Consider the following 12,963-nt stretch of genomic DNA (forward strand, 5'->3'; position numbering starts at 1 on the left):
GATCTTCAGATGCTTATTTTAAAACTAAAGAATACATATAGAGGGGTAAAAAATCCGATGACTGTTGTAGGTTGAAATTTAATGATGTTTGCTTGCTCTCTCACTGCAAGTGTTTAAGACTATAAACCACTGATATCTACTTTATCCATCAATGATTATTAATGAGATATGGGAAAGATGTGTTTCACAGCATGTTGTTCCTTTACACTGAAGATCAAAATTTACATTATTAAAACTCATTTAACCACATATGGCTTTACATTAAAAACATTTATTTATTAAAATCTTAAAAAATAGAAACATTTTAAAGAAAAGAAAAGTTTATTAATATAAAAGCACATTGTTATATTTCAAGGGACAGGTGATCACAGAAATATACAAAAATAGATTATCACAGGACAAAAATGGATTATCACAGAAATAAGCAATATTATTGATCACAGAAATGTATAAAAAATTCCTGAGTTGTTTACATAGTACAAAAATATAAAACATCTTGGAACATTACACTCTGCCTTTATCATACAGCAGACTCTGTTGTAACCAGTCTGGCTGTAATTGGTCATATTTAAAGCTTTTTTTCGGTTGAAGCTATTGTATAGATATTTTTATTAATATAATTTATATTTATGTTAAACAAAATTAAACAGAAATAGTTACTGATTAAACATTTGATTGAATCTTCATATAAGATTCTACACATGTTTACTATAAATTAAGACAATTTGGATCAAATCAAATTTAATGCAAAAATTTTGTTGTAGATCACCAAGGCTGGAGAATGAAACTAAAATTATGAAAATTTCGAATCATTTCAAAATTAAACTTAAAACTGTGCATATTTTACTTGCACAAATTAATTTCATTAGCACCATTTAATTGTGTTGTTGAAAAATATTTTCATTGCTAAAACTAAAAGTTAAAAACCAGGAGATTCTGTGATGTACTGGGAGACCGGGAGATGAGTTGAAATATTGCGAGAATTGACAGCTATGCAATACTGTATTTATGAATAAATAATTAAAAGTTACTAATATAAAGTGTTATTAATATATTAACAGTTTAGCAAATATATTATTATTATTGGTTCATTCACACAATTCCTTTTTGTTTTACCTTGCAAAAATTAATATAGAGTTGAAAATGGCATGGATAACAAGTTTAAGGCAGGTAGATATATTGATGTTGATTTACAGATAAGAGAATTAATTAGAGTTTTAAAAACAGTAAACACAGTAAAAGTCTCTGATAATAAGAGATTTACAGCTACATAATATTAAAAGCACTGAACTGAACAATATTGTGGCAGTTTGCAGTGCCTTGAAGATGACTCGTGTTTTCTCTTAGATGAAGATGCCACTGATAAATCAAGTATACTGTACTTGTTCTCTAAAACTAATGATGAAAAATTAGGTTCATTTTGCCTGTCATCTGAAAATGAGTGCCGTGAAAAGGAAAAACCCTGAAAATACAAAAATCTGAAATTAATTTACAAAAATCTTGATTGCCTACAAATATTATGTGCAAATCGTAAAACAATTACTTACAGAAAATACATGTTTTTGACTGTCAGTTAGAGAACAGTCATCTGTAGCTATGTCTGGGACATCTGCAGCCATGTTTGTAAATTTATCAAATTGTGACACATCATCATCACTCAGCTAAATGGAAAAAATTAAAATCTGAATTATGATAATAATAATAAATACATTCAAAGAAAGTCATTCTCAATAAGATTATAAGATTCATTTACCTCAATACGATAAACATTCCATCTTTATTAACCCAAAACCATTTTATAAACCTATACTTTTAGATGACCAAAGACTTTTGTAAAAAATAGAAACAAATCAATTATGCAGATTACTGTCAACACTAATTTTATTACTTAGTATTTCATTTTCAATTAAATCACCTATAGCAAAGAATATAAATCTTCAATTCAAAAAATTCATCAAACTTTTATCATGGCAACCACCTTTAAATGCTAAATCCCATATAGGGAAAATATAGAAAAAATTGCCAAAAAAATTTTTTTCAGAGAAAGAATTGCCTGAAGAAAGTAGATAGTAATGAAATAAGTAGCATAAAACTTTAAAAAAGTGTTACACTTAAATACAAAACACTTAAAAAAATTTTTAAAATTTTAGAAAAATTTTAAAACGTGCTTTTATATTATGAACATTTATTTCATATTGCACAAAATGAAATTTATAGAGCTTGTCAATCACAGAAGAAGAAGAAATACATAACAGAAAAAATATGGCATGTTAATCTAATCAAACTGAATGTTAAACTGTAGACTTGGACTGTAGGTGTGTTTTACTGTTCTATTCATTACGCACTAAGAATAAGATGACAAAATAGTTGAGTGAAATCACTCAACTATTATTATGATAATAATAATAAATACATTCAAAGAAAGTCATTCTCAATAAGATTATAAGATTCATTTACCTCAATACGATAAACATTCCATCTTTATTAACCCAAAACCATTTTATAAACCTATACTTTTAGATGACCAAAGACTTTTGTAAAAAATAGAAACAAATCAATTATGCAGATTACTGTCAACACTAATTTTATTACTTAGTATTTCATTTTCAATTAAATCACCTATAGCAAAGAATATAAATCTGCAATTCAAAAAATTCATCAAACTTTTATCATGGCAACCACCTTTAAATGCTAAATCCCATATAGGGAAAATATAGAAAAAAATTGCCAAAAAAATTTTTTTCAGAGAAAGAATTGCCTGAAGAAAGTAGATAGTAATGAAATAAGTAGCATAAAACTTTAAAAAAGTGTTACACTTAAATACAAAACACTTAAAAAAATTTTTAAAAATTTAGAAAAATTTTAAAACGTGCTTTTATATTATGAACATTTATTTCATATTGCGCAAAATGAAATTTATAGAGCTTGTCAATCACAGAAGAAGAAGAAATACATAACAGAAAAAATATGGCATGTTAATCTAATCAAACTGAATGTTAAACTGTAGACTTGGACTGTAGGTGTGTTTTACTGTTCTATTCATTACGCACTAAGAATAAGATGACAAAATAGTTTAGTGAAATCACTCAAATTTTTTCCTAAAATAATTATTAATGTTGCATAGCTAAATGGGATTATAAACCAGTACACAATAAACAGATCATTTAAAGAAATAAAAATGAAATAAAATAAAGATTAATATCACTGATCTACAAATCCCCTTCTTTCCTGCTACAGAGATGAAATAAATTCTTTGTACAAAATCTCGCCTGAGTATGAATATGCATTTTATTTCTAAGCTTGGCTCTTGTTTAGAAGTTACAGCAAAATTCATTATAAATTATAACATTCATAAGCAATGTTTTTCTCGAATTTCAAGAATTTGCCATAACTGAATAAAGAAGTGAAATAAGCCTTTTTTAAATTTAATTTCGCCTCCTAAACACAAATACGCTTCAAGTATTTTTATTTAAGTTTTAATAAAATTTAAAATCTAGTTTTCTTATTAAATCTTTTTTGTAGAAGTGCATGAAAATGCAGTAAATGATGTCAAAACACTAATAAATCTTTGACGTTAAAATTTAAAGCTTTTAAACTTTCTTTGAGAGTAGTGATCAAGTGATTACTTTGGCCTTATTTTCTCAAATGTTGTCACATTACTGTGATATTACCAGATGCTCAACAGTATTTTCTTGTACACTCAGATTGTAATAAACACCCACCTTCTCTTCAGTTACACTAAAATGAGAGGTAATGTAAATTTTTTTCCTTTTTAAATTTTTTTCCTTTTACACTAAAATGAGAGGTAATGTCATTTTTTGCGATCAACAGCCTTAAATTAAAAAAGATCAGACACTATCACTTACATAACAAAATGCATGTAAGGAAAATATATATTTACTCTTGATTCTAGAAATAAATTTGAACAAAAGAAACAATATAACTTCCATATTCATTATAAGAAAACTTCATAGCTAGACTTAAGATAATAAATGGTCTACTCTATATAATTAATTCTCGCCATTGACTAATAATGCAGCTACTAAAGAGGTCCTATATAATGATTCTACACAGCAATATGTATGAAAATCTGCAATGAAGTATAAATAAAGGAATTTGGGAAACTGAAAATGTACACTGATATCAAAATTATGCACTCTGTACAGTATAAAGTCCGTAATTCAGACGTCCATTATCCGGAATGATCTATAATCCAGACCTCAAAGCCACAAACTTACGTAATGCATTTACGCACGCGTGTTTAATGCGCACATCCACTACGCATGCGTGCTTCCGATAGTGAAGAAAGTGACAGAGAGGTTACTGAAAATGAAAAAATTTCGATTGACAAGTTAGTCAGAATTCTCGACACAGCAATTACAGGACTTGAAACAGTGGAATTTTGTAACTGAACAAGAAATTATGTCTGTTTATAGAACTAAAGAGAAAGTACTAGCACAAAAAAATGAAGCAACTTAAACAACTTACATTGAAAGAAATGAAGTAAACAAATAAATATTAAGCTTTTTTTTTTTTTTTTTTTTTTTTGTAAATTTTGATACCCTTTAGATCATAATTGCTCTTTATTTCATAAATTACGGTTTCATATTTTTAACTGTATAATTTCTGCATGCCACCTTACCAGATTTAAATTGATGATCTATAATCCGGAAAAACCCCTAATCCGGAATCGCCGAAGTCCTGATGAGTCCGGATTACGGACTTTGTACTGTATTTCGAATTTTATAAACATCTTTTCAATATATGAGGCACATCCAGAAAGTAAGTTTCCTGATGTTTTCCCCTTTAAAGTAAACGTAATTAGCTGTGTTAACTGTGCATGCGTAACAGATCTATGACGTATCAATCAAATGCCAGTCGGTCGGATAGGTCCCACCTCATGCCCGTAGCATGGTAGCAGTGGTCCGAAATGGAAGCTCTTATTCCTTCTCCCACCACCTGAGAGGCTCAGTTGGTGATAAAGTTCTTGAATGCACAAAGCATTACACCAATTACAATTCATCGCCAGCTCTGTGAGGTCTATGGGCCGAACATTATGAGTAAGCAGATGGTGTGTAACTGGTGTAGGCAGTTTTTGGAAAATCGTCGAAGTGCCTATGATGAAGAACGCAGTGGGCGACCGTCCCTCATAAATGATGATCTTGTTGAGCTTGAGCGGCAGTGCGTGATGGAGAATTGTCACTTCCCGGTTACGGAGCTGAGCAGCCATTTTCCGCAGATATCATGATCCTTGTTGCACGAGATTGTAGCTAAGCACCTGCTGTTCAAACAATTATGTGCCAGGTGGGTGCCAAAAAACCTGACACTTGAACACAAAATTGAACACTTAGGAGAAGCACTGACATTTCTGCAACGGTATCATGATGACGGCGACAAGTTCCTAGACATTTCAACAAGATCGTCACGGGCGATGAGACTTGAATTTCGCATTTCACCCCGGAAACCAAGCAGCAGTCAATGCACTGGCGGCACAGTGGATCTCCAGTCAGGAGGAAATTCAAACAGATGCTGTCGGAACAGAAAGTGATGTGCACAGTGTTCTGGGACAGGTAGGATATTCTGCTCATTGAGTTCCTTCCACATGGTGAAACAGTAAATGCTGACCGTTACTATGAAACACTGCGCAAATTGCGACGTGCCATTCAAAACAAGAGGCGTGGAATGCTTACTGCAGGTGTTGTGCTCCTCCATTACATTGCTCGTCCACATACAGAGCTCGACGCACAGCAGCTGTTTTTATGGAATTTTGCTGGGAGTTGTTTAATCATCCACCATACAGCCCTGATCTTGCTCCCAGCAATTTTCACATTTTCTTGCACCTCAAGAAATTCCTGTCCTATGGTCAGCATTTTGGCAACAACGAAGAGCTGAAGACATCTGTCACACACTGGTTCCATTCACAGACTACAGAGTTCTGCGACAGAGGGATACAAAAGTTGATCCTATGATAAGACAACTGTCTAAATTCTGGTGGTGACTTTGTTGAAAATAGCTGAAACATTGCTGTACTTGTTGCCAATAAATATGTTCCTGAAAGTGAGAGTTCTATTTTTTTTAAATAGGGAAACTTACTTTCTGGATGCCTACATAAAATTAGGCACAAAGAAAAAAAGATACTTGTAACTTTGTTATAAAGTGCACATAGGACAACGATTTGAATCAAATGAAAACTGTTGCCGAACAGAGCCATTTAGCACCGTTAATGTTATTTGATGTAACGCATTGTCTGTATCATAAGCCTGAGTAATTCTTGATAAGTCAGTTTAATTTTTGTATAAAATGATATAAGCTAACTGCTATTTATGAGTTTTTCAAGTGCATTTTGAAAAAAATAACTAACACTTGGGACTTTTCTTCAACAGAATAGTATGTAGTTGAGTATTTTCAAGTTTATGGGATCCTGGCATCAAGAAAAATGTGACTTAAATGGATAAGCACTGGCTGTGTAATGTGGTGAAAAATTATGGCAAGCAATTTAAGCTTTTTATATGTTATGTCTATAACTTGCATATGTTGATTAACTAAATAAAGAGTTATCTGTTCCTTCAAACTTCTGCTGGAATGACTAGTTTGGTGAGATCTCTGCTAAATTTCACAGTTGATGGAGTATTGTAATTGAATATGATGTTTTTACTTTGATGTTTATGTCTGAAATCCCTTTCTTTCAAAATCTCACATAATCTAAATGTAGAAATTTGATATTTAAGTTGATAACAAATAAAATGACTCTTTATAATTTTATAGGAATCCTTCTTTTTTCTCCCCCGTTTATTTGGCTTTTCTACTTCGAATAGTAATTTTCGTGTGCTAAATTATTCGAATTTTTCCCATATCCAAATTTCGGCATTTTCCGTGCTTTCCAGATAGTCGAGCTTTTACTGTAATGATGTATTATCAAAAAGTAACACTGTGTATATGTATTTTCTTGCTAGCTGGTCACAAACAATAAAATGCCAGGTATGGTTAGTTTGGCATATAATTTGGCAAACTCAGATTTATAAATCCTTTAGATCTTTTTGTAACTGTTACTTTTGTAATAAATGACCCTTGATAACATAATTTACCAGCACAAAACACCAACAAATAATCTGTATTTAAAAAGATAAACAATTTTTGTTTTCCAGAATTTTGGCGGGAGCGGGAGAATTGCATCTTTACATAAATTTGGCCAATTGATGACTTATCGTTTCTCAGTGTTATTTTGTAATGTGGTATTATTTATGACTGATTATTATTATGATGATATGATTATGGCCATTTGTATATGTTGTTTTAGATAGCAATGGCCATCATGAAAACCTAATTTTATTTGGTGTTTGTTTACACTATTGCACCATTTTCATAGGACTGCAACACTAGTGAAAATTTATTCTCACCATTGTCGTTCTCCCACCCCAATATGTGTCCGGCTAATTAGAAAAGAGCCTGTATATTTTAGAATATGCAGGTCTTATAGATTTAAGCAATGCTTACCACTGGTCGTTCAAAGAGAGGTTGCACTCTTTTGGCAAGAACATCATCCCAATTTACATGGCTGAAGAACTGATGGCGTTTGATCTCTTCAGCATCTTCAGGACCACTCCCAAGTCTCTTCATATATGGATGCTTAAGCAGCTAAAAATATAATACAGAAATACAAAAGTTTAAAATAACTTTTATCATTATGATGAAAGGGAATATTTTTAACATTCTGTAATATTTTTTTTCTGGGTAAATACATCTGACACTATAATTAATCAACATATGTAAAATTAACAGCAAAATTTAGTCATTACAGCATGTATAATACATTTGTTTTATTATATAAGTTGAACCTTTTAAAATTTGTCATGCAAAACAAATTAATTAATAAATGTTGACTGAACAAGGACCAATTTTATTGAGGCAGTAATGATTAATAAAAAAGCAGATTATAAAATGAAAATATATTCTAAATATGATGTTCTTTGTGGCATTAGCTGCTTATTTTCAAAACAAACTTCATGAATATTCAATCATCAATAAAAATATTAACTCATGATTTCAGTTTCAGACTTCAATGAAATGGCTCCTAATAAATCTAAACTTATCACACTGTACAATATTCTTTTATTAATCCGCATCTGAATTACATTGTTTGATCAAATACAAATAACAGGGTTGCCACTGAAACAAAAGAATGAAATTTCTTGACTTTTCCAGGCTATCCACGTAATATGCATTGGCTGTGCTGAGGGCAAATTATTTATGGTACCACTTGAAAACGCAAACATTTGCCAGTTACTTAATATATATACTTTTAGACTTATATACATAATCCCTAAATAGGAGTTGTCTAATCCTCAGAGGATTGAGATTATAATCTGCCCATCGGGATTTAAAAATGTCTTTGCTGCAGACATTTTGCAGCTAAAGGAAAAAAAATCTATTTAATGTTATTTTTAAAAACATTCAAGTATTTTATATTTATTTACCAGCATCTTAAGTAAAAAAAATCTGATGTGTACACCACATGACTTCCTTGTACGGAATATTAAATTATACGCATTTTTTTCTTCAATTTCATTTAAATTGATTGGATTGAATTAAATCTACTTCGTCGACAGCGCATAAACCACAATAGAATAAATGCACTCTTTAAAATTCACTATATTTGTTTACTATAACGACACTCTGAATGCACAAAATTTATATCATTTGAAGAATTATCTTATTGTTGCCACGTGTTCTATTCAAATACTATAATAAAGCTAGAACAATGTATGAAAGAAATTAAGCAAACAAAACAGAGGAAAAAAAAAAAAAAAAAAAACAGTTTTTTCACAGACGATTTAGTATTTCTCATTCAATTAATTTAGTTCTCACTTCGCGACAAGGCAAAAATACATAAAAACTCAAAATATCTGTATTAAAAATTACGAAGTAAATCTTAAACACTTATTTCCTCGAAAAAATTCCAGAAAAGATTAAGCATGATTTAATTCGCAATAATAAATGAAGACGTTATTTTTGTTGTTGCGAAGCTTAGTCTTTCTAGATTGGCAACAAATCTACAATTCTGCTGTTTCAAATGTAAACAAATATGTCCACCGTGTTGTTTAAAACTTAACCGCTTTTAAACAGCTTTAAAATTGTTGATAATTGTACAAATATTGCTTAAAGAATTATGAAAGGCATAAAAACCTTAACCGGAAGATAAGAACAACATAATTCAATCATTTTTAAAGCAAAAAATGTACAATTTACAAACATATAAGAGTAAAGAAACTGAGATTACCGAGCCGGGTAATAGAGTGGATATATATAAAAATATATTTATATACGTTTGGTGCTGCTGATTGCAACCAAAATACGAGGTGCATATCTACATGTTATAGCAGTACTATATACAAAATTTCAACGTTCTGAGGCTACTCGTTTTTGAGTTATGCGAGATACGTTCGTACAGACGCCACGAAAAATTCTCTTCAGAATTAATTTTAAAGGAGTTTTATAATTTTTTTGAAGGAAAAGAGTATTTTATTCTGTCCTTACGTACAGATATGACGCAAAAACATCGTTAAATTGCATTCGATAGCGGTCAAAATGGATATTTTCGTTGAAATATGCTGCCTGAAACTTTTCGCGATTACAATACTTCCTTTTTACTTCGTACAAGGAAGTAAAAATGTGAACTAAATTTCGTGATGGCATGTCATATTACTGGTGAAATTAGTTTCACAAGTATGCAAGAGAAAATTGCCCGAAATTTAAAAGTATTACTAACTAATAATAAATAAATTTAGAGGGAAGAAGTCACATTAAATGGTACAAAGGGCATTATTATAAAGTTAATTACTTAAAGATTAAAAACTGAATTACAAAAATCGATGGTATTTCAGTGAATATATATATACGTGTGTAAAATATAAAAAATATGATGGCTTTGCTCTTTGGGAACCAGCAACCTTTAATTAACTTTCTGCAATTCAGCATCTTTTCTTTAGACCAGTACCTTCTAGAATTTGCTAGCCTATTACATAATCACTACTATAAATACTGAGTATGACAGACTGCTTCCTAATATTGCTGCTACAAGACTCTGCACTGCCCTATCCATCTTTCCTTCCTTTGTTAGAATTAGTGATGATGCATAAAGTTTAAATTCAATCATACTTAGTTAAAATCACTATAGATATGGAATTTAGAGAGTTTCATATAAAAGGAAAATGATTTGCTAATTGGATTAAATAAAAATGGATAATTAAAAGCTAAATCAATTTGAGTCGTCTTTGGATATCCATTACCACTCTTTAAAAAGCCATGTCTGAACTCTGATGCCAAGCTTCATGACTACCAAAATATCACACATGTATATAGTAAACGGTTAGCCTAGATGACCGATGATTTTTTTATTTTATTTTTCTGCAAAATGACAAATAAGGATTTTGTTTTATATACGAGAATTGGGGGGAAGTGAATTTACTTTTACATTCAACATGCACTGCACATGGGAATCTCTGGATTTTCGAAGTTACTGGAAATCAAAGATACTGGAAACTCGCTTTGTCTTTCTTAAAGACAATCTGATTGGCTCTATGAAAATTGGCTACACGCCAGCTGTCCGAATGACGCACATGTGATACATGGTATGCCAAGAAAGATATCGTGTCCTGATGTGTCCCCAAAAAAGTGATTGACACGAAAATCACTTTTTTGGGGATCGCAGTATGAAATTCCCCGACATTTCCAGATTTTGACTAAAATATTTAAAAGTTCCTGATTTTTTCCCTGACATTTTTGGCCAATTTTCGAATTCCCTGACTTTTTCCAGGTAGTGTAGCAACCCTGAAATAACGACAGACATTGTCAAATGATTAGTACAACCAGGTACAGGTAGAAGTGAGACAGGTACAGGTCTCCAAATTTTGAGGGAGAATTCCCTAAGGGTAGTTCGAGGATCTTCATTTTCTGTTTCCCTAAAATCAGTCTTTCATGAGGGCTTTGAGCTTGTAGTGTATTTTGAGTGTTCCATTGCCACACATATAATATGCGCTGACAAATATCCACGCCTTGCGCAGGATTTGAACCCAGGCTCGTCGATATAGCAATCTGCATCACTAAGCAATTTGCAATTTGAGTGGCAATTAATACATTCAGAAAGACAAATTCAATCATCTCCAAGTGGACATAACTATCAAAAGCATGCCTCTGAGCAAACACTTAATCACTTTCCAAAGCTGGCTGATAATTTCATCTGAAAATACAGATACTTTGTTGACCTCAACATTTGCTAATTCTTTTGATTTAGGAATTTTGATTTCAGGAAGGCCCACAGAGCAAAAGGAAGGAAGCTGGCAATAGCAGAATAAAGAAAAAGTCCAAACTCAATATATTAACGTAAATCCTCGACCATAATATTAGTGTAAATTCCAGACTGCAAAAGTTGAACTAGTCTAACCATGAACATGATTTTAACAATTTACATTCAAGTTACTTTAAAACAATTTTTGAAATTAAACTTACTAACTATGGATTCACTCGTTTTAGATAATTCTACTAAAATTAATCTTAGGAGATAATATAATCAATATTTCTTTAGTAAATAAATTATTATTAACTTACTTTGCAGCTATTGCGCAAGTAGTAGAATAACTTGATTTTGCACTAAGTGAATTTAAGATCATACAACATTATATATATACACTGAAGTGACAAAAGTCATGGGATACCTCCTAATATTTTGTGGGTCCTCCTTTTGCCCAGCGAAGTGCAGCAACTTGATGTGGCATGGACTCAACAAGTCCTTGGAAGTCCCCTGCAGGAATATTGAGCCATGCTGCCTATATAGATGCCCATAATTGTGAAAGTGTTGACGGTGCAGGGTTTTGGGCACGAACTGACCTCTCGATAATGTCCCATAAATGTTCGATGGGATTCATGTCGGGCGATCTAGGTGGCCAGATCATTCGCTGGAATTGACCAGAATGTTCTTCTAACCAATCGCGAACAATTGTAGCCCGGTGACATGGTGAACTGTCATCCATAAAAATCCCATCATTGTTTGAGTACGTGAAGTCCATGAATGGCTGTAAGTGATCTCCAAGTAGCTGAAGGTATCCATTTCCAGTCAATGATTGGTTCAGTTGCACCAGAGGACCGAGTCCATGCCATGTAAAAACAGCCCAGACCATTATGCAACTACCACCAGCTTGAACAGTGCCTTGTTGACAACTTGGGTCCATGGCTTCGTGGAGTCTGCGCCACACTTGAACCCTACCATCAGCTCTTACCAACTGAAATCATGACTCATCTGACCAAGCCACGGTTTTCCATTCGTTTAGGGACCAACCGATATGCTCACAAGCCCACGAGAGTCGCTACAGGCGATGTCGTGCTGTCAGTAGTAAAGGCACTCGAGTCGAGTAAGTAAGAGTCGAGTAAGACTCGAGTAAAGGCACTTGGGCATAGCCCAAGGAAGACAAATTTCGCCACAGTATCCTATCGGACACGTCCCTCGTACGTCCCACATTGATTTCTGCGGTTATTTGACGCAGTGCTGCTTGTCTGTTAACATTAACAACTCTACGCAGATGTTGCTGGTCTCGGTCGTTAAGTGCAGGTGGTCGGACACTGTGCTGTCCATGGTGGGATGTTATGCCTGAAATTAGATACTCTCGGCACACTCTTGACACTGTGGATCTCGGAATGTTGAATTCTCTAACGATATCCGAAATGGAATGACCCATGCATCTAGCTCCAACTACCATTCCACGTTCAAAGTCTGTTAATTCTCGTCATGCGCCCATAATCACGTCAAAGCCTCTTCACGTGAATAACTTGAACACAAATGAAAGCCCTGCCAAAGCACTTCACATTTATACATTTTCTATGCGATACTACTGCCATCTGTATATTTGCATATTGCTATCCCATGACTTTTGTCACTTCAGTGTATATATATATATATATGTAAGATAAAAG

At 32.6% G+C, this 12,963-nt stretch overlaps 1 protein-coding gene across 1 annotated transcript in view; it reads right to left on the bottom strand.

The window, feature by feature from the left end:
- Window positions 1-302: 302 nt before the first annotated feature.
- Window positions 303-12,963, bottom strand: part of LOC118201655 (ribosomal protein S6 kinase beta-2-like) — a 28,833-nt gene continuing 16,172 nt past the window's right edge. Inside the window, exons 8-10 of the mRNA XM_085816401.1 lie at window positions 7,495-7,635; window positions 1,548-1,661; window positions 303-1,462 (exon numbers count right to left, since the gene is read on the bottom strand). Of these exons, the coding sequence (XP_085672527.1) occupies window positions 1,277-1,462; window positions 1,548-1,661; window positions 7,495-7,635 (441 nt within the window). The 3' untranslated portion in view covers window positions 303-1,276. The remainder of the gene's footprint in view (window positions 1,463-1,547; window positions 1,662-7,494; window positions 7,636-12,963) is intronic.

The sequence above is a fragment of the Stegodyphus dumicola genome, chromosome 5, assembly GCF_044657685.1.
Source record: "Stegodyphus dumicola isolate Sdum_Otavi_A_Nest chromosome 5, ASM4465768v1".
NCBI lineage: Eukaryota > Metazoa > Arthropoda > Arachnida > Araneae > Eresidae > Stegodyphus > Stegodyphus dumicola.